At 38.4% G+C, this 23,777-nt stretch overlaps 1 protein-coding gene across 1 annotated transcript; it reads left to right on the top strand.

Moving 5' to 3' along the window:
* Nucleotides 1-4,630: 4,630 nt before the first annotated feature.
* On the top strand, nt 4,631-23,568 carry AKIRIN2 (akirin 2; the record flags this gene model as incomplete). Its single annotated transcript, XM_079716449.1, has 5 exons — nt 4,631-4,865; nt 19,378-19,521; nt 21,319-21,468; nt 22,541-22,612; nt 22,890-23,568. 5 exons carry the CDS (start codon nt 4,631-4,633, stop codon nt 22,898-22,900), a joined length of 612 nt encoding a protein of 203 aa, XP_079572575.1. The 3' UTR covers nt 22,901-23,568.
* Between the last annotated feature and the right edge of the window lie 209 nt (nt 23,569-23,777).

The following is a 23,777-nucleotide window of genomic DNA, read 5'->3' as shown; positions in this document are numbered from 1 at the left end:
AATTATTTTGACTGTCCAGAGACTATCCTGTGGTTTCTCTCGAAGTCCCTCAGGATAAGTGAATCATGCTTATTTCCTAGAGTGCACTGTTCTTTATAGAGTACTATACAAGTCGAAATCAGCCTCTGACGGAGAGGAGGTTAAAGCTAAATATAAGAGAATTTGCAGTTGCCCGCACAACAGGATTTTGGATGCTGTTTCTGAAAATTCTTTAGAAAGAGTCAGATAGACACTGATTTGGCTTGAGTAGTTCACCGGTAACCATACCTCGAGGATGGGGACTAGACTAGGTGACCTCTAGAAATCATGCACAGATATATGGTTTTGATGACTCTATGGTCTATCCAGTCAACTCAAAATAATGACCACAAGCAAAATAATGAAACCAAAGTTCAAAAGGGCCAATGAAAAGTATCTAGTATTCCAGATACAATGCTTATTGGAGACTCCAGCAAGCCTGCTAGATGTTATGTGGAAGGAATTACAATGTCTATTCTTCCCTACTGAGCTCATTTACACAATGATTAAACTTTTTTTTTGCCCTCAGCAATGCTTGCTCTGAATATAGATTTGAAGTGACTCCTGAATTAGAATGGCTATTCTTAATGTTGAACCTACCGATTACTCAAACTCAACATGCAAAGTCAGCAAACACCTCTCCCCACCTTACATATTTGCATTTACCTTTACTTGACATCAGAAAAATTGTTTGAAAATGGTTTATGGTACAAAGACGATCTTCAGGCTCAAGATGATGAGATTTTTGTGTCATCCAGTGATGTATACTTTTACTGGCTTTAGTCAAAGCATGACTCATCAGAATCAGATCCTGGGGAATATTTTGGGAGGTGTTAGAAAAGTCTAATACCAAGCAAAGACCAGCATCTTGGTAAAGCAGTTTTTCTTCAGAGATTGTACAAATCACAAAATACTTGCTGGATTGTCACAAAACTATTCTAAATATTTCAAGCCTTTAAAACTTGTTATAGGCCTTTTGGTCCCAACAAGAGCAATTCTGGTCTGTGTGGGTCACTGGAGCCTTTAGCTGTACTATATATTTAGATTCATGTGGCCTGATTCAACTTATTAATGTGTTAAATATAGTTCTCCTTGCCTCTAGAAGTGAATAAAAATTCACTTCTAAACTTGTTAAGACTTAAGGCAATGTTAAGATTTATGGCCTTTCAAGTATTATTTTTAATTTTAGTCTAAGAAATTTTTTTAGGGTTTTTTTTCCTTTAACAGTTTTCTTCTACCGTAAAAGTGTTGCTGTTATATTTTAGTAGGTATCTATCTCAAGGGACAAGTATAATGTGGACTACTGGGAGAATAGGGTGATTAAAAAATGTTTGAGAAACATTCAATGGGTATTTGTTGAAGTGTGCAAAGTACTAGACTACTGGCAAGGAGTTAATACAGTGGTGGCAGAGGCAGAGTCACCAGCAGAGAATTACAGTATTAAAATGTGAGAAGGGTCATGATCATGTGCAGATAGGTGTCTCTTTTTCTGTGAATCTATAAAACGAATTCAGCCTTGACATGTTCCGGGAAGGTTGAGTCTTCAAGTAGTCAGGCAACAAGTATGGAAGAGAACCTGGGCGAAGACACAGAGGTGAATCAGAGAGTTTTCCTCTTGCTCCTGTAAGCTTCTCAGCAGGCTCCTGAGCCACTGGTAGAAAGGAAGGCTGCCCCAGCCCTGTCACTGTTTAATCATTAACAGAGAGCCTTTTGCAGATATGCAGTGCAGCAATGACTGCAAGGGTAGTTATTATGACTAAAATGTCAAGTTTATCAGATATCTCCTGCCACCTTTACACACAACTCTTTCCTCATTTTCCAGGCAACTGGGTGTAACTCAAATAACCACCACCCCTTTATTAATTTCCTAATATCAGAGTAACACAAACTGGGTGGCTTAAACAATAGAATTTTATTGTCTCACTGTCTGGAGACTAGAACACTGAGATCAAGATGTCAGCAGGGTTAGTTCCTTCTGAGGACTGTGAGGAAGGGTCTGTTCCATGCCCCTCTCCTAGCTTCTGATGGCTTGCTGGCAATCTTTGGCTTTCTTTGGTTTGTAGATGCATCACTTAGGTTTCTGCCTTCACGTGCGCATGGTGTTCTACCCATCTGTGTCCAAATATCCCCTTTTTGTAAGGACACCAGTCATATTGGATTAGGGGCCCACCCTATTCCAGTATGACCTCATCTTAACTAATTATATCTGAAATGATCCTATTTCCAAATATGGTCACATTCTGAGATACCTGAGATTAGCACTTCAACATATAAATTTTGAGGAGACACAATTCGACTCATAACATTCCTTTTCCAAAGTAAGCTCTATAATTTAAGGTTAAATCTTAATTTCAGAAAATATTTACCAGGAACATAAATGCTTTGTTGCTTGTTTTCCATTGGTCAACATAGCTTTTCCTACCCATTTACATAAAATATGTATAGTCTGTTATTTTCACCATATCATAGATTTCATGGAGTGTTCAGAATTTAGTAAAAATTTACTTATTAGGTGTCATAGTTCAGCTGCTGTTTCATTAAATGCTGATCTTTTTCCAAAGATACTTTCCGAACAGTATAATATGTTAAAATTAGCACAACTTAGTTGTTGACACAGGCAGTGTGATCAGCACTGCTGATCTTTGAAGAGTTGAACAGATCTATAAAACAAGAATACATTAGGGCTTCCCTGGTGGTGCAGTGGTTGAGAGTCCGCCTGCAGATGCAGGGGACGCAGGTTCGTGCCCCAGTCCGGGAAGATCCCACATGCCGCGTAGCAGCTGAGCCCGTGAGCCATGGCCGCTGAGCCTGCGCGTCCGGAGCCTGTGCTCTGCAGCGGGAGAGGCCACAACAGTGTGAGGCCCACGTACCGCAAAAAAAAAAAAAAAAAAAAAAAAAAAAAAAAATATATATATATATATATATATATATATATATATAACTACTGTCCAAAAATGGTGTAAAGAATAATAGACAAAGTAGTACATCTGTTAGTTACTGAATAAATGACAGGAATAAATAAGCATTGAAAGCCAGTATTTGATACTCATGATCATTTGATAATATGACATTCACATAGATAACTAGTTTTGTATTGGACTGGTGATAGTTTCCATAGGCAAAGGACCAATGACAGTTTTTCACATAAATAACTTTATTAATCCTGTATTTGATTTTTATTTTAGGTACCTGATTAGAAGTATAACTTTTAGAAAAAAACTTTTTTTCTCTGCTTACAAAATGGGTCCAGTATCTACTCTCCAGACGTTTCATCGTGTCTTTGGATTTAATTTTTACCGTTCACAAGATACACCAGTACTCAACAGAGATAGTGCAATTTCTGATATCACCAACTTTTTATCCAAAGCAAAACTATTTGGTTCTGTACGTCGTTCAAATCCTATTCATTTACAGGGTAAACCTGGCTTTGCAGAATTTAGTAGGCGAATGCAAGCAGCTACCTGGGAAGGGCAAAGCATGGAGTTGAATCAAGGTTCCTGTAACCTGATACTATTACTGTTGTTCTCTCTTGCAGTCCTAAATAGGTTCCAAAATCTTACCATTTCCTAGCCCGTCGTTGTGACAGGTTTTGTTTTTGGCACTCTTATTACCGAAATTAGTCAGTCTTGAACTTCTAGGCTGGCTTAGTTTTCTATTTCCCGGTTGTTAAAGCACTGTGGGAGCGGTACCAGGACAACTATGTCCTGAATTTTAAAGGTTTTTTTTTTTTTTTTTTTTTGAGCCTGCTTTCCGCACTGGTTGACTTTCTTTTCTCCCCCCCTCTCTGAACGTTTTCTTTTTTCTCTTTCGCTCTGTTCCTTTTACACTCAAGCTGTGTAGGGGGATTTAAATTCCAATTCGGAACTCGGAATCGCGCGCCTTGAAAGACGGGAGTCGTAGTTTCCGTCACTCCTCCCTAACGACTTTTCACGCCGATTCCTCCCGACAGTGAAAAACTACAACTCCCAAGAACGCACCAAGGGGGTGGCCAGCCGCCCAAGCGCAAGCGCCCTGAGGCCGCAGGATTTGAATCGGCGGCGTTGTTATTGACGCCATATTGGGGCCGGCGGCGGGTGGAAGAGTCGTACAGTGGAGGGGGAAGCGGCTGGACGTGTTCGGTGGCGCTCCTGCCGCCGCCGCCGCCGCCACCGCCACCTCTCAATCCCGCCGCATCGACCGACGCTCTCTAGCTTCTGACGCTGCTCGGGAGTCTTAGGAGCCGCGTTGCAGCCTCACACCTCACGGGGCTGGTTTCGACTTCTGAAGGAGCCGGTCTCCGCGCAGGAGCGCCTCACGCGCTGCTCAAAGCCCGAACGGACGGCGGGGGCGGCCGGAGCCTCTCCCGTGGGAGCCGCGCCTGAGGAGGCGGAAGAGCCCCCCCTGACGCGGCTGGCGTGAGCCGCCGCCACCGCCCCTCCCGCCCTCGCCCCGGCCGGCCCGGGCCACTGCCCCTGCCGCGGAGGCAGCAGCGGCGGCGGCGGCTCTGCTCCCCTTGCCGGCGCTCCGCCACCCGCTCTTGAGCCGGTCGGTTAGGCTCTTTTCGGGGCCCCGCTCTGCCCCCCCTTCCCTCGTCCTCCCCTCCCCGACCCCACACGAGCCCGGCACCCCGGCCATGGCGTGCGGAGCCACTCTGAAACGGACTCTGGATTTCGACCCGCTGCTGAGCCCGGCGTCCCCGAAGCGGAGGCGATGTGCGCCATTGTCGGCGCCCACCTCGGCCGCCGCCTCCCCGTCGTCGGCCGCCGCGGCCACCGCCGCCTCCTTCTCGGCCGCCGCCGCCTCGCCGCAGAAGTATCTCCGAATGGAGCCATCTCCCTTCGGCGACGTCTCCTCCCGCCTCACCACAGGTGGGACTCGGCCCCGCGGCCGCCGTGGGGGGAGGGGGCGAGAGGACGGGGGGGGGCCCGGGCCGCGGCCGCGGGACTGGGCTGCCGGACCGCCCCCGTGCTTAGCGGAGCCCTCGGGCGACCACAGTTCTTTTTACGTGCTCCTCTAGCCTCGGAGACACAATGGGAATAGCCTGGGGGGGGGGGGTCGGGAGGTGGTGTGGGGTGGGTAGGGGCCGTGCCTCGCCGGGTATTGTGGGGAAGAGGAAGGTCCTTTTCTTTGCGCCGAGGGACCAGAATTGAGCGTTTCCGTAGTCTGGAGAGCCCAAGCGGAAATGATCAGAGAGGGTGCTACACGGAAATCTAGGCAAGCGAAGGGTCACGCGTTTCACCCGACTCTCGGTGGCTGTCTCCCCGGCATCGATTGGTTGCACCTATCAAGTCTGGGACTGGGTGGTTGGAGGCGAAGCGGCAGCCCCTCCTCCCTTTCAGACATGGCTGATTTTCGTACGGAGGGGGTGGGGAGGGATGTCACCGGGGCGAGATCTAGGCCTGTCATTAATCACCCACAAGAACGCCACTTGGGCTGAGTCAAGACCTGTTTCCCTAGCAGGGTCAACAACAAAGAAACTGCTCTTCCCGAGTGCCGTAATCTGATCGCACTCTCCGTCTAGACCTTGAGAAACTCGAACTTTTAATGAAAAGCAAATTGTATTGAAAATCGGGGCTGAGTAGTTGCTTTTAGTTGGAAGTGCTTTACTTACGCCCGATAAAGTCTGTTGGGAGAAAAAGCCCAGGCCTTGGGAATAATAAATCAAACCAAGATTCCAAGGGACTTCAGACTATTTCTGCTTTTCATTTTGAGACATTTCCTGAAAGTGACTGTGGGGAACTACCTTTTGGCTGCTTTGTACTGCATGTGTGTGTCCTCTTTTCTGTACTTTGAAAATCCTTGTGTGCTCCTGGCACAGTCTTAAGATAGGTTTTTGTGGACTGGTAGTGTAAATGTTTCCTTTGTGTGTGGAGCAAGCAGAGGTTTCCTGTGTGTGAGCCTTTGGTAGTAACATGATCTGTAGACAAAGCCTTTTCATCATTTGATGTACATGTTTCTTACTGTTAGCTTAAAAAAAATTTTGTGGGCGGTATTTACCTGCATTTGGTAACTTCCATTTGGAATTGACTTAGTTTTGTTTTGTTTTTTTTCAGGTCAGATTTTTAAAATATCCTTCCCCAAATATATAGGGAGGACCTCAATGCCTAGGGTACCATTTTTTGCTATTGAAACAATGTCAAGAATGAGCTTCTGGTGGTTAACATTATTTTTAGAGTTTGTCTTTTTAGTGAAATGCTGTCATTGAAAATTGAAATGATACTGTGGAGTCTGTACCTCATAAGGCCACTTAAAAATAGCTCTAGCTAACCAGCAATAAATTTCATGGTGGGGGGTGGTGTGAATTAATGCATTGTTAGGTTTGGGAGTTGAAGTATATCTAAATGCTAAAATAGTCTTGAGCATATAAGGTAAGTCAGCTAGGGGCTATATTTGTTCTCACTTTAAAGGGAATTAATTCAGAAAGAATTGTGATCCTTTGCAAATCTGTCATTTCATTGATATATTTGAAGCATTGGCTAATGCAGTTGGCTGCACATTATGTTACGTTTCAGTTAAGTGGACTGTAATAGTAAAATGACTGGAATTATTGGAATCGCTTAAGCCTGCTGATTCAAATTCACATTTTCCAAAATATTGCTGTGTTTTGTTTTTCAAGGTGTTTTTGACATCTACTCGAAGTTTGATCATATCCTGAACTCGAAAACCACACCCTGATATTTATTTAGTCTGTGAAAAGTTTTTTTTAGCTAGTTCAACTAGAGAAAAGCAGTTAAAATTGCATAAGTTTTGAATTGCTAAAATTTATGTTTTTAACTATGATTTTGAATGACACTTTACGTGTAATTTAATTTAGCCTTGTGTTTACATGGCCAGTTTTGGGCATGCTCCTGTAATGGTTTTTGTAATCATGGTGTCATAATGGGAGCTGCAGTGTTGTGCAGGTATCAGAGAGCTTCCCAGTTTTCATGTCATCTAACTTGGAAATAATTTTCCCAAATACCTAAATTTTAGATTCCTATTTTAAAAGTGGTGATTCCTAAACTTTACAAGAGCGAACACCCATATGTCCTTAGCAGGAATAAGTGGCTGGGCTTGGGAACAGAAAGCAACTTACCAAATTGAGATTGATGGGGGCTCTATGGAAGCTCTTTGTTTTCACTTCTGTGAGTTCAAATATAATTTAAACAATATACAACTAGACTACTGAAGTGAATTTTTTTCAGAGCATGTGCACAATTTATCATTGTTCTCTGGATATGTATATAGTGTTTTCTGATATGTAGCTGAAGTCATCTTGAGGCTTTACTAGTAGTTTCAGGAACTAGGACATCTGTTTTAAACCCTAGCTTTGTTTGACTTGATGACTATTATTTAAATCAGTATTTTTCAAACTAGTGCAACTTAATACCAGGAAAAATGAAAGAGCTGGCAAATAAATTTTATTGGACACGGCCATGCTCATTCTTTTTTTTTTTTTTTTTTTTTTTTTTTTTAAGTATTGTCCATGTCCCTTGAAGGCTACAATAGCGGGGTCGAGTAATTGTGACAGAGACTGTATTTTCCCAAAGCTCAGATATTTACTGTCTGGTCCTTTTCAGAAAAAGTTTGCCCAACCCTGGTTAAGGGTGTCAGCAGTGAGGTCTGTAATAACCCCTGGATGTGGAAAAGGAAACGTGAATGATAACTGAAGGTGTGTGGAAGGGGAACCATTGGCTGTGGTTGGGAAAATGAATGCCTCTCCTAGCTTCATTAGTACTCATCCTGGCAAGTTAGTTGAAAACAGATTCAGAGTGTTCTATCCTTGTCGACTGGTTTTTGAAACATCTCAGAATATTATCATTTAGCCAAAATATTATCGTGACATTCCCAAGAACAAAATTATTTTAATAAAACCAAAATATTATACTTGTCAGTCAAATCCAAGACATTGTTATTCATAATTGTGTAGTGAATGAATGAGTGGTTGAGTGAAGTGATCCCTCTGTGGACTCAACCTATTTGTGAGTTTGCTAGGCACCTTTATATACATTGTTTGACTTGTTACCATTGCTCTAGTCTGCCTTTTAGGAATTGAGTTGGATGAGGAGTTAAATTCCTTTGTAAAAACTCATTGTATATGCTGGAAACTTGCCATCAAGAATGGAAATTGCAGCTTGTGAATGGGGAAGGGTTTACAGGAACTTAGATTGTTTTGTAGACATTGATACATGCCTGCAAATGGAGACACCAGCTGGCTTAAATGAAGTATAAATGGTTCTACACAAACAAATGAGATGTCTGTTGGAGGAGGCAACATTTCATTTCAGATGTCATTTATATTGAGCCAGAAGTGTTTTTAATATTTTGTGGTTATTTAGACAGCTGTTAAGTTGCTTCTAGTTTCTCAGTGGATTTGGCAAATAAACTGTTTTTAATGGTCTTTGTACTTTGGATTTTAAACCTGATATTTTATTTAGGACTGTGTATGTAGCTGCATTTATTTAATAGTAGTATGAATTATGCATTTAATAATCATGTACGTTTATAGTCATTAAAAGCAGCATGCAGTTGTATTCATTATTGAGCTATTTTGTTTTGAAAGTAGGAAAATGAAAGCCTGTCTTGAGCACAGAAACACATCGGGTAAACATGGCTAGATCAGAGGACAGGGTTGTTAGCTCTTCTTTAGGTGAAAATGCTCCTAGCCACCATGGTTGCCACAGAGACATACACTAAGATGTAAAGGAGAATAATAAATTTATTCAGTTTTCTTGAAGGGCTTTATAGGAAAGAGAATATATTGGGTATTATTCAGGTAGGTCTTTCCTATGTGTTCAGATAGACCCAGGAAGACAGTGATAGAAATGCTTTTGTTTTGAAAGGTTGAGAATAAGAGATTCATTGGAAGTGCCCAGTTTTGTGTTATCTTGCCTCTTTGAAAAGAAACCTTTGATTCTCTTTCCATTTAAAGAAGAATGCAATAATAATAGCATAGGTTAAGTTTGGACCTCTTGGATAGTTGGTTCATGAAACAAGATAATGAATGGTACTGAGGTTGGGTCTTTTCAAGTACTCGTAAGTGAATTAACCAGCAATTTATGGTCCTTGCAGTCTTTGCATTAACACTGTGCTAGTACTGTTGACTCACAGAATGTTCTCTATGCATGTGTGAAACCACAGTGACTTTCTTGCCTTTGAGAAGACTACCTACAAGGGTGGAATACTTGTTCAAGCCTATATGAACCATCTGCAGATGGTAAAGAGGTCTTCACAAATGAATCTAGTTTAAGAGATTCATCTTCAATTTTACTGCTGAGCATAAGGATTCTAGAACTCAGCTTACCAATGTTTTACAACTTTCTAAACACCTGAGAAATGTGATGTATCAGTGGCAGTCTTGTAGCAAAGACTGTTAGTTAAAAGGAATGTCCCCTGGATTTTGAGGGGATAGATGGGACTTGTAGAGTTTGAAAATAACCCCAGAGGTATTCTTATCTGCCATCCTTTCCCTCTTAGTTAATGTCTTACCACAAATAAAGTTTTAAAATATTTGTTGAATGTATTTGTTGAATTAATCAAGCCTTGGCATTTCCCAAGGTTCTTAGAGACTCAGAAGTTTAAGAAAAAAATACAGTTTCATTTCTGCTCCTCCTTCTGTACCACTTTTTCTTTTTAGACTGTTTTGTGACAATAAAGCCACAATATGTGACAACATATATATTTTTAATTGTGACTCAAACAAATGAGTAGTAGCAAGAAATACAACACTTATTCAGTTTAAGACTTTGAACAATACTTTTTTGAGTGCTTGAAGTCTACTCAGTATTCCCTCATCTTTCTGGACAGTGATGATAAACGTGGTTTTGTGCGTTTCAGTATTTGACATAGCCCATTTACAAGGATTTTACCATTTTCAGAGATTTGCTGGTTCGAAGAATTACATTTTTAAAGATTTTACGTGATTTTTGGGAGAAAATATTTTGTAATATGAAGTTCTGAGCTTTCATTTCTAAAGGGATTGAATGATTTAAGTTAAAACAAAGTTTTTTTTGCATGATGAGAAGATACCACAGTTATAATTGAGCAGGGAGAGAATGCTTGCAGGTAAATTAAAAATCTAGTGTATGTCAAGTTGTCAGCTTTGATATTTATTTTCAGTCTCATAATTTTGCATTATGCCAGATTGTGTAATCTTTCTTGTGATGATAGGTTTTTTTGGGTAGTGGTAGTGGTTTTTATCCTTCCAGCACTAGAAAAACAGCTCAGAATATGCTTGTAGTTTGTCTTGGAGTATAGCTTTCTTCCTCCCTTTACAAATCATAAGTCATTAATTTTTATCTGTCACAAATGTCATAGGCAGATCATCCTGAAATATAAATGCTTTACAACATTTTTATTTTATTGAAATGTGATCTTTTATTACTGTGATTTTTTTTCAGTAATACAGCCTTTTGAGTTTGACTTAATTTCTGTATCTATTCATGTATCTGGATTTTCTCAGCATTATTAAAAAATCTAAATGCTTCCTCTAGAAGTCATTTGTTCAAGCTTTTATGAACCTCATTTGAGTTCCAGATTCTATGCTGGTTAGGCAAAGAAAGACAAAGTCTGTCCAGGGACTGACAGAGCTGCCACTGCTGATACTTTTTAAAGCCAGCTAAACTTGAATAAAAATACCATAAACTACCTATTTTACTTCTTTGTGGACAGTTGTCCACATTAGCTTTATTTTCACCTTTGGCAGCCTAAGCATTGAAATTGGTTTACTTAATTAAGTCACACTTTTACTATGAAGCTTATGTATTGGCTGTTTCTGAAAGTGTTTTAGTCTGTGGTGTGCATTCTGACTTTGGTTTATTAGCATTTATTTTCATTTCCGTTAATGTTAATTTTTAGAAAACTCCATCTAAAGATCAAACTAAAGGGAGGAAGTTTGGAGGGAGGGACCTGGAAGAGTTGATTTTCTTTCTTTTGTTTCTTTAAAAAAAATAGTATCATTGAACTGATGTAGCAATTAAAGAATAGAATGTGGAGTAGAATTTGAAAGGTTGCAGAAAGCCAACTTTTCAAACATTACTTTCCTTGAACTTTGCCTTTTGTTACAGAAGATTGCCTTGTTCCTAGTGCTGATATATAATTCTCCAGAAGAAAAACTTGTCTAAGCAGTATAATTGGTTAAAAGTGTAGGAGGTTTCAAGTGGTTGTGACAGAACAGGGGAACCGGATCCATGGCCCAAGGTGAAATAGTACATTATCAGAAGCTGGTCTTGTAATCAGTCCTGTACGTGCGGTAATGCCGACCTGCCAATTTAGAGTAATTCCTAACTTTGGAAACACCAGTAAAACATTCTGGTTAGTTATATAGGTCTGTCCTCAGCAGGGGCAGTTTAGAGACACTTGAAGCATCCTTTTTATAAATACCCGGATGCAACATGAAAATTTCTTATAATTATTTTGTTACAGCCAGTGATTGCAATTGCAGGGCTCTAGGTAAATGAGAATTATGCTCCGTTTTGGTCACTACCTTCTTAACAGTCATAGAGTTTGACGTTTCAGTGTATGAAGTATTAATACATGGCAGTGGATCATATGATCTCACAATTGTTGGTGGCAATAAATGTGTATCCGTCTGTGTGCTACTTTCACACTTTGCAATTGGTTTTATATAATGTTTGTCAACCTCTTTCATCTAAAGAAGTGGAGTTTTGTAATTAATATTTGTAAAATATCACAGGTAACTAAAATATTTAGCTAAAACTGACAAAACATTAGGAAAACAAGAACATGAAACATACTTGTAAATACCAGCAAAATAAAAAGAAGTTCATAAAAAAAAATACATGGCAGTGGATCCCTCTATTCTAACTGACATCCTGCTTTTTAAGAATTCGCTCTCCTCCTTGTGATACATTTTAACTTTAGGTACTCAGCGGAATATCGGCTAGGTGTACTCATACTGGAGGGGGTCGTAGGTGTTAAGAGGTTAGGCCCTGAGATCAGGCTTGGGTTTACTTTCTTCCAGCTGTATGACCTTTCAGAAGACATTGAAGCAAAGCCTCCTTTTCCTTATCTGTATAATTACACACATGATTATAGTAGTATCTGCCTCCTAGGGATGCTGTGAGAATTAAGAGCATTTCCTGTCCCTGAGTGCTGGAGATAGTTACAGTAGGGCAACTTCAAACGGGACTTTTTACATTGTCCAGCACTCCTGCCATTTTTCAGTGAATAACCATGCCTTTTACTTCACAGAAAAAATAGAGGGCATCAAATTGTAGCTTCTTCATTTTTCCCAGTACCAACACTACCAATGGTTGTGCCTTTTTTTTTTTTTTTTTTTTTTTTTTTTGTATCATTGAGGAAGATTAAATGAGATAGGGAAGGATCCCACTTCTCTCCAAAGGAACCTTATCTGATTTTTATCTCTCAACCAGATCTTTGCTTTTGGCTTTAAATATGGTCAGGCTTCCCATTATAAAGTAAATGAAGCATCCTCATTTTCCTCCAGCAGTCATCCAGAATTCTCCACTTCAAAACCAAATTCAAAGAGCTTTCAGGTAGTCTACTTGCTTCCATTTCTTTGGCTGCTCTCAACTTACTCCTCGTATATTTGTATCTCAGACAGCTCTTGTCAAGCCACTGATGACTTCCATGGCACACAGTCAATCCTCATCTTGTTTGACCTTTCTTACTACAGCATTCACACTGCTGACACTCCCTTCTTTTTGAAATACCTTTTGTATATTAACATTTTGCGATAGCACTGTTTTCTTCCACTTCTCCAGCTGCTTTTTGTCTTCATCTGGCCATAAACTTAGGAATTCTTTAGTTCTAGGTTCAGCTCCATTCCTGTCTAGCTTAATAGCTCCCTAAGTGACCACATGCATGCTCCTGACTTCCTACAGGTGACTTTCTAATTTATATCTTTAGTTCAGACCGTTGCTCTCAGGTCCAGCCATGGGAAGTTTAGACTTTTTATTGTCATACCTTCCCAGAAGGCTTTCTTCGCCCAGAAGTCAGAATTTTCTCAAAATCTATTGACTTTTAAGTATTCACAACTAAGTTACAAAATACATGGGATAAACAAAAGATGTCTGTAGGTTTCCAATCAGTGTCTTCTGGCGTGAGAGGTAGTCTTACTTGCTCTTTTTAAAGCAGACAGAATCGAATAGCAAATGCATTTGTCTACTTTCAGTCACATAATGAATATAAAATTCATATAAATGAATCAATATATGTATGTTACTGTCATGTAATGAATCTCTTTAAATAGGTCCAAGTTTAAATTGATTTACAGAATATTTTCTTGCTTGGGGGGTGTGGTATGTCTGTCTCAGAACGACAAAAGCCATCCAGGTGAGAGTGGCAAAATGAATTAGATCATCCTTAATATTTTGGTACTTGTAGTAATCTCTGCTGTTACTGCTTTCCTTCTCTTCCCCTCCATTTCTTGGCATGTCCAATAATACATAAACCAACCACTTTTCTCTTTAATTGCCACAGTAGAGGAGTTATTATTTTAAGCAGGGGATAGAAATTTAAATGCCCATAGTTCAGGCAAGTAATAAAAATGAGTGAACGAGATGAGGACTTGTGAATTCCAGTCTTGCTCCTGGCCTGCGGCATCACCTGGAAACTCAATAGAAATGCCTAACTCAGGCTCCGTCCCTCATAGTCTTCATTTTAACAAAATCCCCAGGTGGTTTGCGTGTGCATTTAGAAGCACTTGAGAATTTAAGCCCAAAAGTTTGCAGCCGCTCTTCAGCTGAATTTTGCCACATAGTCCAGTACCTCCTCACCACTCCCCCCCCAACAGCAGTAGCCAAAAATCTGACTTTTAATGTAAAATCACCCAACTTTTAAATGTTGGCCACATTGTTTTAAAAAGAAAGTATTCAGGCCAGACATGTCTTTGGGTTCCATTTAGCTCCTAAATCATCAGTTTGCAGCCACTGGTTTCCAGGTATGCTGTATCTCGATATTTATGTGCATATGTGTGTTTTGGGTGTCCTAATGTTAGTGTTTTGTTCTTTAGCTTGATTGTGCTGCCCTACAGCCCTCCTCAAGGAGTCTGCTCTCTGTCCTTCCAAACCGTACCTTGTTTTGATGGCCCATGGTTAATTGGAATAGAAGCTGAAACTTGCCTTGGCACTGAGTGTTTTCTGTAGCTTGCATATTTGGGTTTTGGGTTTTGGATTTGGGATGGTTCAGTTTCCCTTTTCTCTTCACCATTTACTTCTTTTTGTTGTTGTTGTTATTACTTGGTATTTTCCTAGCTTGTAAGCTATTTGAGAAGACATTTGCAGATAGTAAAGAAGTAAACAACAAAAGCAGCATGGTTAACGTATATCCCTTTAGAATCTAGTGTAATATAAAAGAGAGGTATGAAACTTCTTGGATATCAGGGAGGAGCTACCTGCTGGTTGAGCATTGTTGGACTCCTTGCATTAGTGACTCCCATTGCGCAGTTAATTTGTAATTTATACTTAGACGAGAAGGATTTTAATAAATCGAGCCATTTATTTCAAGTAAGTAATCATTGGCTACTATAGTTCCAGTGAAATAATAGAATTTGACCTGTAGTAATTATAGTTATTTCTCCTTTTGTAGGAGATAAATGAATGCCTCTTATACAGTAAAATATTATGTAATGTAAATTTAGAATCTCAGCCAGTTGCTTTTAAAGTACTGTAGATACAACTTAACAATCTTGTGTTAAAAATTTGGTTCCAGGTTCCTTTGACATAGCAATAATTTTGAAGTAAATTTAAAATGGCATCAGCTCATTCTTTTTAGTTAGATAGCTCTTGGCTGGATAAGAACATTGTCCTTAAGGTTCCCTCAAGGAGTCCATAAGAACTGTGTTAAGTTTCTGATCAGATGATCTGGGAGAATAGCTGAATTACAAAGATGGGTCTCCATAGCAACTCTGAATTCTGTGTGTTTTAATTTATAAAGTAGACCTGGCAATGTCTGTGTAGTTCTGAGCTCTAGATTTGGTCTTTTATTTTATTTGGAACAGTTTCCGTTTTAGGTCTTAATGGCTACTGCAGGTTTTCTGTACTTAATTGTGTACAGATTTTTCATTTTATTTGTGTTCCTCCCTAGCACTGACAGGCTTTCAAGATTTATTTCATTTTTAATCCCATTGTTTGAGTTAAATCTGTTTGGATGAACTTTTACCTTGTTTGTTTTCAAAGGTACTCCATAGAGAAATTAGCATATTAGGTGATAATAAAGGGGTTTTACACACCTGAACTTAAAACTGTTAATGAAGCCTTACTGTTTGATCTAGTAATTTTGTCAGTAGGAAAACAGGAAGTCCATACAAGTCTGGAGCAAAAGTTTAGTTTCACATATCACCAAGTTTTAGACATCTTATGGTTATGGATTCTACTCTAGAGAGATACTTGACAACCCCTCACCACCACCCCCCATTTTGTGGTTCTCCTTTAAACACATTTCTGGTTGCTTTTAATTCCATTTTCCCTTTGCTGTCAGTCCCATCTTGATGCTGTTTCTCTTACCATTATCAACTCAGTTATTTTTTTTATCCCATCAACTTTCTCCTGTTTATATTGTTGACCTTGTTCATTGTGACCAGGGTTTCTCAAGTAATCATTGGCAACAAAGATGAGTAAACAGGCTTTATTGCCTCAGGCCAGGCCTTCCTTTCTTTTCTTTTCACGTTTACCTAGGTTTTTTTGTTTATATATATTTTTTAATACTCCAAAGGAATAAGTGCTGGCTCACTGACAATCTGCCTATTACAGAGGAGAATTTTATTAGCATTCTCAATGGTATTTACTAGATTTGAGAATGCAAATGCCATTAGTCATAAATTTGCTAATTCTGACTTTCACTTAACCTAGTACAGTGCAAGAAACTCTTACAAGTATTTTACAGTTAACCTTTGAACAGTGTGGGCTTGAACTGACAGGTCAATAGTAAATACTATAGTACTACACCATCCAAAGGTGGTTAAATCCAAGGATGTGGAACCCCGCCGATGTGGAGGAACCGTACTCTTGGATATAGGGGCCAACTACAAGTTAATGTGGATTTTCAACTGCGGAAGAGTCTGCACCCCAAATCCCCATGTTGTTCAGGGATTGACTGTGTAGTACAAGGGTGATGTAGTTTTAAGGATTTTGAAAAGGGATATACTACAGCCATTTGTAGTGTAGATTGTCATGAAAATAACTCCATATTTTGCTCTAAGTGATTTGCTGCAAATTTAATCTTTGCTTCATAAGCCAAATATGAAGTCTGCATGATTAAAACTGATAATGTTAGTGAAGCTTTATTTGACTCTCTTTAATGGACCGGTAAATTTTTTTTGGCAACACAATGTCAGAAGTTACGTGTACTTGGAATAAAATGTCACATTCTAGTTTGATAAGAGATGGCTAGATTTAAGTAGTTTAAGACTAAGTAGACAAAGGTACTTTATTGATGTATGGAAGGCCTTTATCCAGCTGGCATGGAAGCAACTAAAGTTGGCCAGATATGTAGGTTGAGCTTAAAATGTGAATTGTGGAATATTGAATCTGGGGAGATTTCTTGGTTATTAGCTTTAAAACTGCATATACCTCTGAACCAAGATAACGTGAACTTGAAGCTTGTAGTTAGCTTTTTGCTACTTTGAGCATTGAGGGTTTTGGTCAAGTTAAATTGGACCATTCACTTCATAACGTTGTTGATCACGTTACCAGTATTAGAGCATCTGAGGGCACAGTGAGGCTTAGATGACATAGTTGTATCATAATAGATATAAAAAGCAGTGCAGTAGTATCTGAAATTCTTCAGCTCTAACTGACAATATCAAGTGTTGGCAAAGATGTGGAGAAGCTGGAACTCATACATTGCTGGTGGGAATGCAAAATGTACAGTTACTCTGGAAAATGGTTGGGCAGTCGCCTACAAAGTAAAGCTATGCACTTACCATATAATCAGGCCATCCAGTTCCACTCCTAGGTATTTACTCAAGAGAAATGAAAATTTGTCCACCTATAGACTTGTACTTGAATATTCATAATAGCCCCCAATTGGAAACAATCCAAATGTCTGCTAAAAGGAGAATGGATAAATTGTGATGTATACACAATGGAATACTAATTAATAAAAAGGAATTACTGGTTGATGCAACATCATGTATGAATCTCAAAAGCATTTTGCTGAGTGAAAGAAGGCAAAAATCTACACTCTTTTAGAAAAGACAGAACTATAATGACAGCAGATAAGTAGCAGTGGTGTTGGTAAAGGTGGTGAATAGGAATATGAGAGAACTTTTGAGGGGTGATAAAGTTCATTATTGTGGTTGTGGTGGTTCCAGGACTATGTATGCACTTGTCAGAACTCATCGAACTACATTTAAATTGGTGAATTCATTTGTAAGGTATGCCTTACAGTTCCTTTGCTTGTAATGATGTCTCTTAAATATTAGATGGTATGGCGATTTTATAAAGCTATATTATGTTAATCCTAGGCTAGATCTTGTTTGAGACTTTCAGATGAACAAATTCAGTCTGTTACAACTATTCTTTTGGTACATCTTAGTTGTACTTTGGTTGATTTTGTGAAGCAAAAGGAAGAATAATCTGAGGACAGCTGTGTGGTGATCAAAGAATAAGTCACACAAAAGAGGTTAAGGTTAAGTTACTTTGTGCTAATATATTTGAAGTGTTTGGTTGTGAATAAACTTTAGGATGCTTTGAATGACACTTTTGATCAGGATGATGGTAGCTTTGAACATAAAATGATAAATGAGTGAAGCTTGCTATGAGATCGAAAACATCATTACTTTAGAAACCTTTTAGAATATCACTACTGAAAGAGTTGTTATTTAAGAAAAATGAGGATATGTGTGCCTGACCTGGTTGGTATAGGATGTTGCACTAGTTTTATTGGTCACCTCTGTGAATCTTAGGAAGGCTGTTTTCTATCAAGGTGCTTAACTAGACAGCCATTTTATTTCACACTGGTAACTTTGTTTTTAAATTATAAACAATTTCACATAAATGGAAAAGGAGTGAACATGACCATGTTTAATATAAACAAATGTTAACATTCTGAAAAATATTAAATACAGACATTCACACAACCATCCTGAGGTTAGTTATTCCAATGTGTGAGTTCGCATTCGTGTATATGTAAAACGGATTTGTTTACACACAACATTTACATAAATGGAATCTTCACTGGATATATCTTTTGCAGCTTGTTTTTATTTTTTAATTGATTTCTAATTATCAATACAATAATGAAACTGGCAGAATCTAAATGCTTACGGTACTGATTGATGTCCCCTCAGTCTATCTCTCAAAAGCCCTAAAAGTTCTTACTGGAAAATGAAGTGAAAAGAGAGATGAGAAGTATATACCTTAAAAAAAAACAAAAAACCAAAAACCTCTAGTATTAAATTTTTAAAAAAGGATTGTTTTCATCTCACATAAATCTTTAGCCTTCAATTGAGTTTCAGTTCATTTTGAAACTGCATCATTGTAGAATTGTTAAAATTATACTCCATTATATTTATGAAACACTTTATTGCCTGTTATTTCTGTTTTGGATTGGGATTTATAAACTTCTTGGGATGTAGTTTTCACGTGGATAACTATTAATTTAGGAACTATGGTGGTGGTGAGAAAGTCTATTTGGAGGGGAGTGGAAACCTCAGGGAGGGATTTTCTGGAGAGGCTAAATGGTAACTATTTTGAATTAGAAATCTTCTAAAATGTATCATACTGGCCTAACGGATATGTTCCTTATACTTTTTTACTCCTGGTTTGGTTGAAGATAATGGCACTGTGGTGTAGTGGTTCTTAATTGAGTATCTGTTATGTACCAATCACTTGACATGGGTTTTTACCCCAAAGATTCAGAACAGTACTTTGCTGCTAATGCTGTAATATTCATCAATTCTGTTGAGCTTAATATTAATGGCTATGGCCATTTAATGTATGATGATTTTTTAGTTCACATCTACTGTGTCATTTTGCTGACCTGCTACTGTCACTTCTCACTGGTGTGTGCCTGTATTTACATAGTCCTCCCTGCTTCTAATTGTTTATGGTCTTAGAAATAAGCCTGTTAGTGTAATAGTTATGTGTGTGGTGAATAAATGACCTTTGAGTTTGGTACTCTTCAGAATCTGAGTTAAATATGTGTTTCAGTTCACAGACTCCCTTATCTTTACGTTGAATGAAAAACTTATTTTTTACTAGTCAGTGCTGAGAAAGAATGGTATTGTAGAAGAGCTGGATTCCAGGTGGTGTGTATGTGCTATTTCTGAATGAGTGGCCCCATTATGCTGAAACTAATTCCTCCCAGAACATAAGTTTTCTAGATATTATTTGAAGAGAATATTTTTGGTAGAACCCAACCTATTTTTTAACTTGAAAGTGTATATCTTGCCAAATTTTGACTTTTTTCTTTTAGAACAAATTCTGTACAACATAAAACAAGAGTATAAGCGCATGCAGAAGAGAAGACATTTAGAAACTAGTTTCCAACAGACAGATCCATGTTGCACTTCTGATGCACAGCCACAGGCATTTCTCCTCAGCGGACCAGCTTCACCAGGTAATAACAGACTTACTAAGTAACATTTCCTTTCACTTATTATGGGAAAAAGTAATACAAGTTGCCTTTGGTCATCAAGCTCCTGTTTCTCCCCTTGATTAAAAAAAAAACATACGAATAATTCATGATCTCTTAAAAATATGGTACAAAAGTAAATAATAGTTACCTGGATTTTCATGACTCAAAGACAACCACCTGTATATAATATCTCCTAAGTGGACTTAACCATAAATGCTATGATTTGTAGCCTCCATTAAAAAAAAAAAAAAGATATAGCCACATGTTTCTCTATTAGGTATAGATGTACCTTGCCATGGCTGAATACGATGCCATTTTATGGACTTCCCATACCTATTTAATAATGATAGATAGACTCAGAATTTCTGCTATTACAGTATTTACAAAAATGTCCCTGAACGTATACCCTCACATACTTGTGTTTTAGGATAGATTCCCTAAAGGTTGATAATTTTGATCCTATATTGTTTTTTTCCCTGCCTCTTGTTGGAGAGAATAGTTTGCAAATACACTTTTTTAAATTTAAGGTGTAAAACTCAGGGCTGTTTGAAGGGAAAGTTAAACTTCTTATTAAAGAAGAGCCATCAAAAATGGTTCTTACTTTAGTAAAGTTCTCAGCGAAAATAGTTTTTTGTGTGAAGTAGTTGCCTGCTTGCCTTGCCTTCCCTTCCCTCCCAGCAGGGATAGGAAAACCAGGCAGAATAACAAAACAAACATTCACAGGCTATAAAACAGTCAAATAAAATTAGATGAGGAAACATGAAATTGTTCAGAACTAAATTATGCAGTATTCCTTCCAATTTGGGGGGCCAGGTATAAGTGGGTGAAACTTGGTAAGGGGAGGTGAGGGTAGAGATAAGACTCTACCCTCAGCGGGAACCAAGCTCATAATTCATCACTTTACTTCTTAGAAGATCAATGAACTGGCGGTCTCAACTAACAAAGCTGCGAATTTGAAAGTAAATATAGAGCCTTACTTTTTAGTAGCTGCGGACTGAAGCTGGTATAGTTTATTCTTGTATACCAGAATACAAGGATTCTGGTATTCTGTTACAGCTTGTTGGTAGACACAGCACAAACAAACATACTTTTTTTTTTTTTTTTGGACATAGTGGTCCCAGCCATGCAAGTTACAAGGAGCAAGTGAAAAGAGGAATTGGGGCAGATAAACAGGACAAACAGTTGATGGCAAATGTGTGTATTTGTGTGTTTCTAGAATACTTGCAGTAGTGTTACTGTGGATGACTGTCATAATCCTGAGTTCGCAAAGATTAATTTCAGATGTTCAAGAAAAGAGGAATGTTTTTGGAAAATCAGTGCCTTAAGTAATACTTCTAAGAGGAATGCATTCTGAAGAAACTGCTACTATCTAAGTGGCTGCTACATTAATAATCTTTAAGGATGCTGAACAGCGAAATTTAATGTTGAATATTAGGGATATAGTCTCAGTATTTCTTTTTATAAAGTCTCTCCTTGCTAATATCATTAATTTAAAAACAAAATATTAAGTTTTGTATCTTGTCACACTGTCTCCACTCGCCTTCACACTTTTTCCCCCTTATATTTGATGGCATACATCTTGCTGCGTTCTTCCAAAGCCATAAGCTGATAGGATTAAACCTATTTTAAGACTAGGGAGATGCTGTGCTAAAAACTGATAGAAAAATGCTTTTATTGATATATGAGCATTGAAAACATCCAAGTGAAATCTCCTCAGTTAGATGATGCTTTCTGTGATGGCCCTAAATCTGGTGCGGTTTTTGTTCATGTTGTACATAGGGACTCCATCAGCAGCCTCCTCACCATTAAAAAAAGAGCAGCCCTTATTCACTCTACGGCAGGTTGGAATGATCTGTGAACGTTTATTGAAAGAGCGTGAAGAGAAAGTTCGAGAAGAGTATGAAGAAATATTGAACACAAAACTTGCAGGTATGAGATGAGTTTGAGAGTCTCCCAGAAACTCATCCTAAGAAATGCATTCTTTCCCACATACACTTCACATCAGTTAAATTACCCTTTCTATACACTGGTACAGGGTATTTTCTAAGAACCAGAGAATTTCAATTCAAGAAAGGAAATGAACTTTCCTATAGCTCATGGTCCTCCTTAGTGACCTTAAGAAATAGTATGCTAGCCATGTAGACCAGCAGCAGTATTAGAGAACTAGAGTTTTCCTTTGGTAACCCTGTGCTTTGGCTACCCTGTGCTTTGGCTGTTCAATTAGCTCAATTTGGTTGTGGGTTTTTTGACTTTGTATCTTTCATGATAATCTGCCATCAGTTCTGGACACTTGAAGTAATCTAACTGGCACTGTGTACCTAATTTTAGAGTATCAAGCTGCTGCAGTCTTCTTTAAATTATCCAAAAAAATATTTTTTCCCATATAATTTGGTAATTTAAGTGTAGTAAATATATTATGTATGGTAACTTAATCAGAATTTCCCCCTGGATTTTTAAGCCACAGATTTTTACTGGATATTGATATTGTAAACTTCTTGATTAAGGAGTTAAATCAATCAAGGTGCTAACACAGGTGAGAATTTGCTTAGTTATATAACATCTTTTTCTGTGGCACCTGATTAGGTTACAGGTGGATGTATCATATATTTTGGATGTATGGATGTATCATATATTTTGCTACGCTTTTATTGTCATGTTTCCCCTCATTGCAGTAAGTTGCCATTCAAGGACCACTTACGATAACTTTCAGAGGAGAAAGATATCTTTTTATTTCAAGCCCTTTAAATTTAATAGGTTAAGAAATAAGCCCCACCAGCCTATACATGAGGTTGTGTGATTTGAACAAATGTAGGTTTCCTGACTAAGCTCCATGCTCTTTCCATTTGATAAGCTATGATTACTGAGGTTTTGTGTCTGATTAAGTGCCAGCTTAGAATTGTCTCACTATATATATTGGACTTTTCAGTTTGTGTGGCTCTAATATATTAGAGAAGAGGGCATTTTTGCAAATCATGTAATTGATGTTTATCTTTATTTATAGAACAATATGATGCATTTGTGAAGTTCACACATGATCAAATAATGCGACGATATGGAGAACAGCCTGCTAGTTGTAAGTATTTCATCTTTAAACCAAAAACAAGACAGTCTTTTACGGAGAAGACTTCTGTTATAATTATAGTTTATTATAATTATCTTCATACCCAAGAAGAGAATTTAACAGAAAATCATGGAGAAAAAGTTTGGAGGGAAATAGGCAGCAAAACTTTACTAAGGCTTACTTTTGGTTACTTAAATACCTAGGGGCAAATATATTAGGGATGAAGATTTGGCATGTGTTTAAATTTTGACCTGAACTTAGCCCTAATTTTCCTTTTCTCTCCCTTCAGATGTTTCATGAATCATGTTTTCTGCATTTGTGGGCTGCCTTGTTCCTTGTTGAGTTGTTGCAAGAGGTCCCAGTTACGACATGCCAGCAATGCCAATACCCCCTGTGAATACAGGTTGTTTCAAGCTTTCGTCAGTGGCAACCACTCCTAGGCAGCAACCGGTTTTGGAAATTTCCTTGATGTCAGTACCACCCGGATGTGGACCTTTGCTACCTGTATTAATGCCAGTGGCCTCATTTGCTGTATCATTACAATTTGGCTTCTTATATTAATGTTTGGAAAGGATTAAAGCTGGTATTCTAAGAACATGCCCTTCACTGGTTGTGTAAATAAAACTGTAGAATGACAATTCAGATGAAGTTAGTGTGATTTTAATTGTGCACTACAACCAAGCTGTAACCAGTTATTAATAATGTAGAGTGTAATCCCAGGACATTATTACGCAAATAGCCTTCAGTGCTTCCTGTGAAATAGTGAAGGAGGAAGGCATTTCTGTACTCCAGGACTTCTTGGGGTTTCAGAATGGGTTGATATGATTTCCCCCCACCCTTTTTTGGTAGTTTTTATTTATTCTATCAGTCTTTTTAACAAATGTTTATTGCTGCATTTTTTCCCCAGTGTATCATTGTTTTACTGCCCTTGTAGTACTGGAATTTAGTTGGAAGAATAAAACATTTACTTCTAATCTGCTTGTTTTTAATGTACAGATGGGTAGTATTTGAATAAAGCCAGTGTTTTAAACGTAAGCATTGTCCAGGGATCAGTGAAGTTAATTGATAAGATTTCAAAATCAGTCTTTTCACATACCAAGTAATCTAAGATTTGAGTGCTATTTTCACAAACTGAGTTCTGATTCCAAATTGTTTCTCTTCTAACTGACTGCATGAC

The sequence above is a fragment of the Hyperoodon ampullatus genome (genome assembly GCF_949752795.1).
Source record: "Hyperoodon ampullatus genome assembly, chromosome: 12".
NCBI classification, from domain to species: Eukaryota; Metazoa; Chordata; class Mammalia; order Artiodactyla; family Ziphiidae; genus Hyperoodon; species Hyperoodon ampullatus.
The sequence above is the reverse complement of the archived record's forward strand: the minus strand, read 5'-3'. Positions and strand labels throughout refer to the sequence as shown.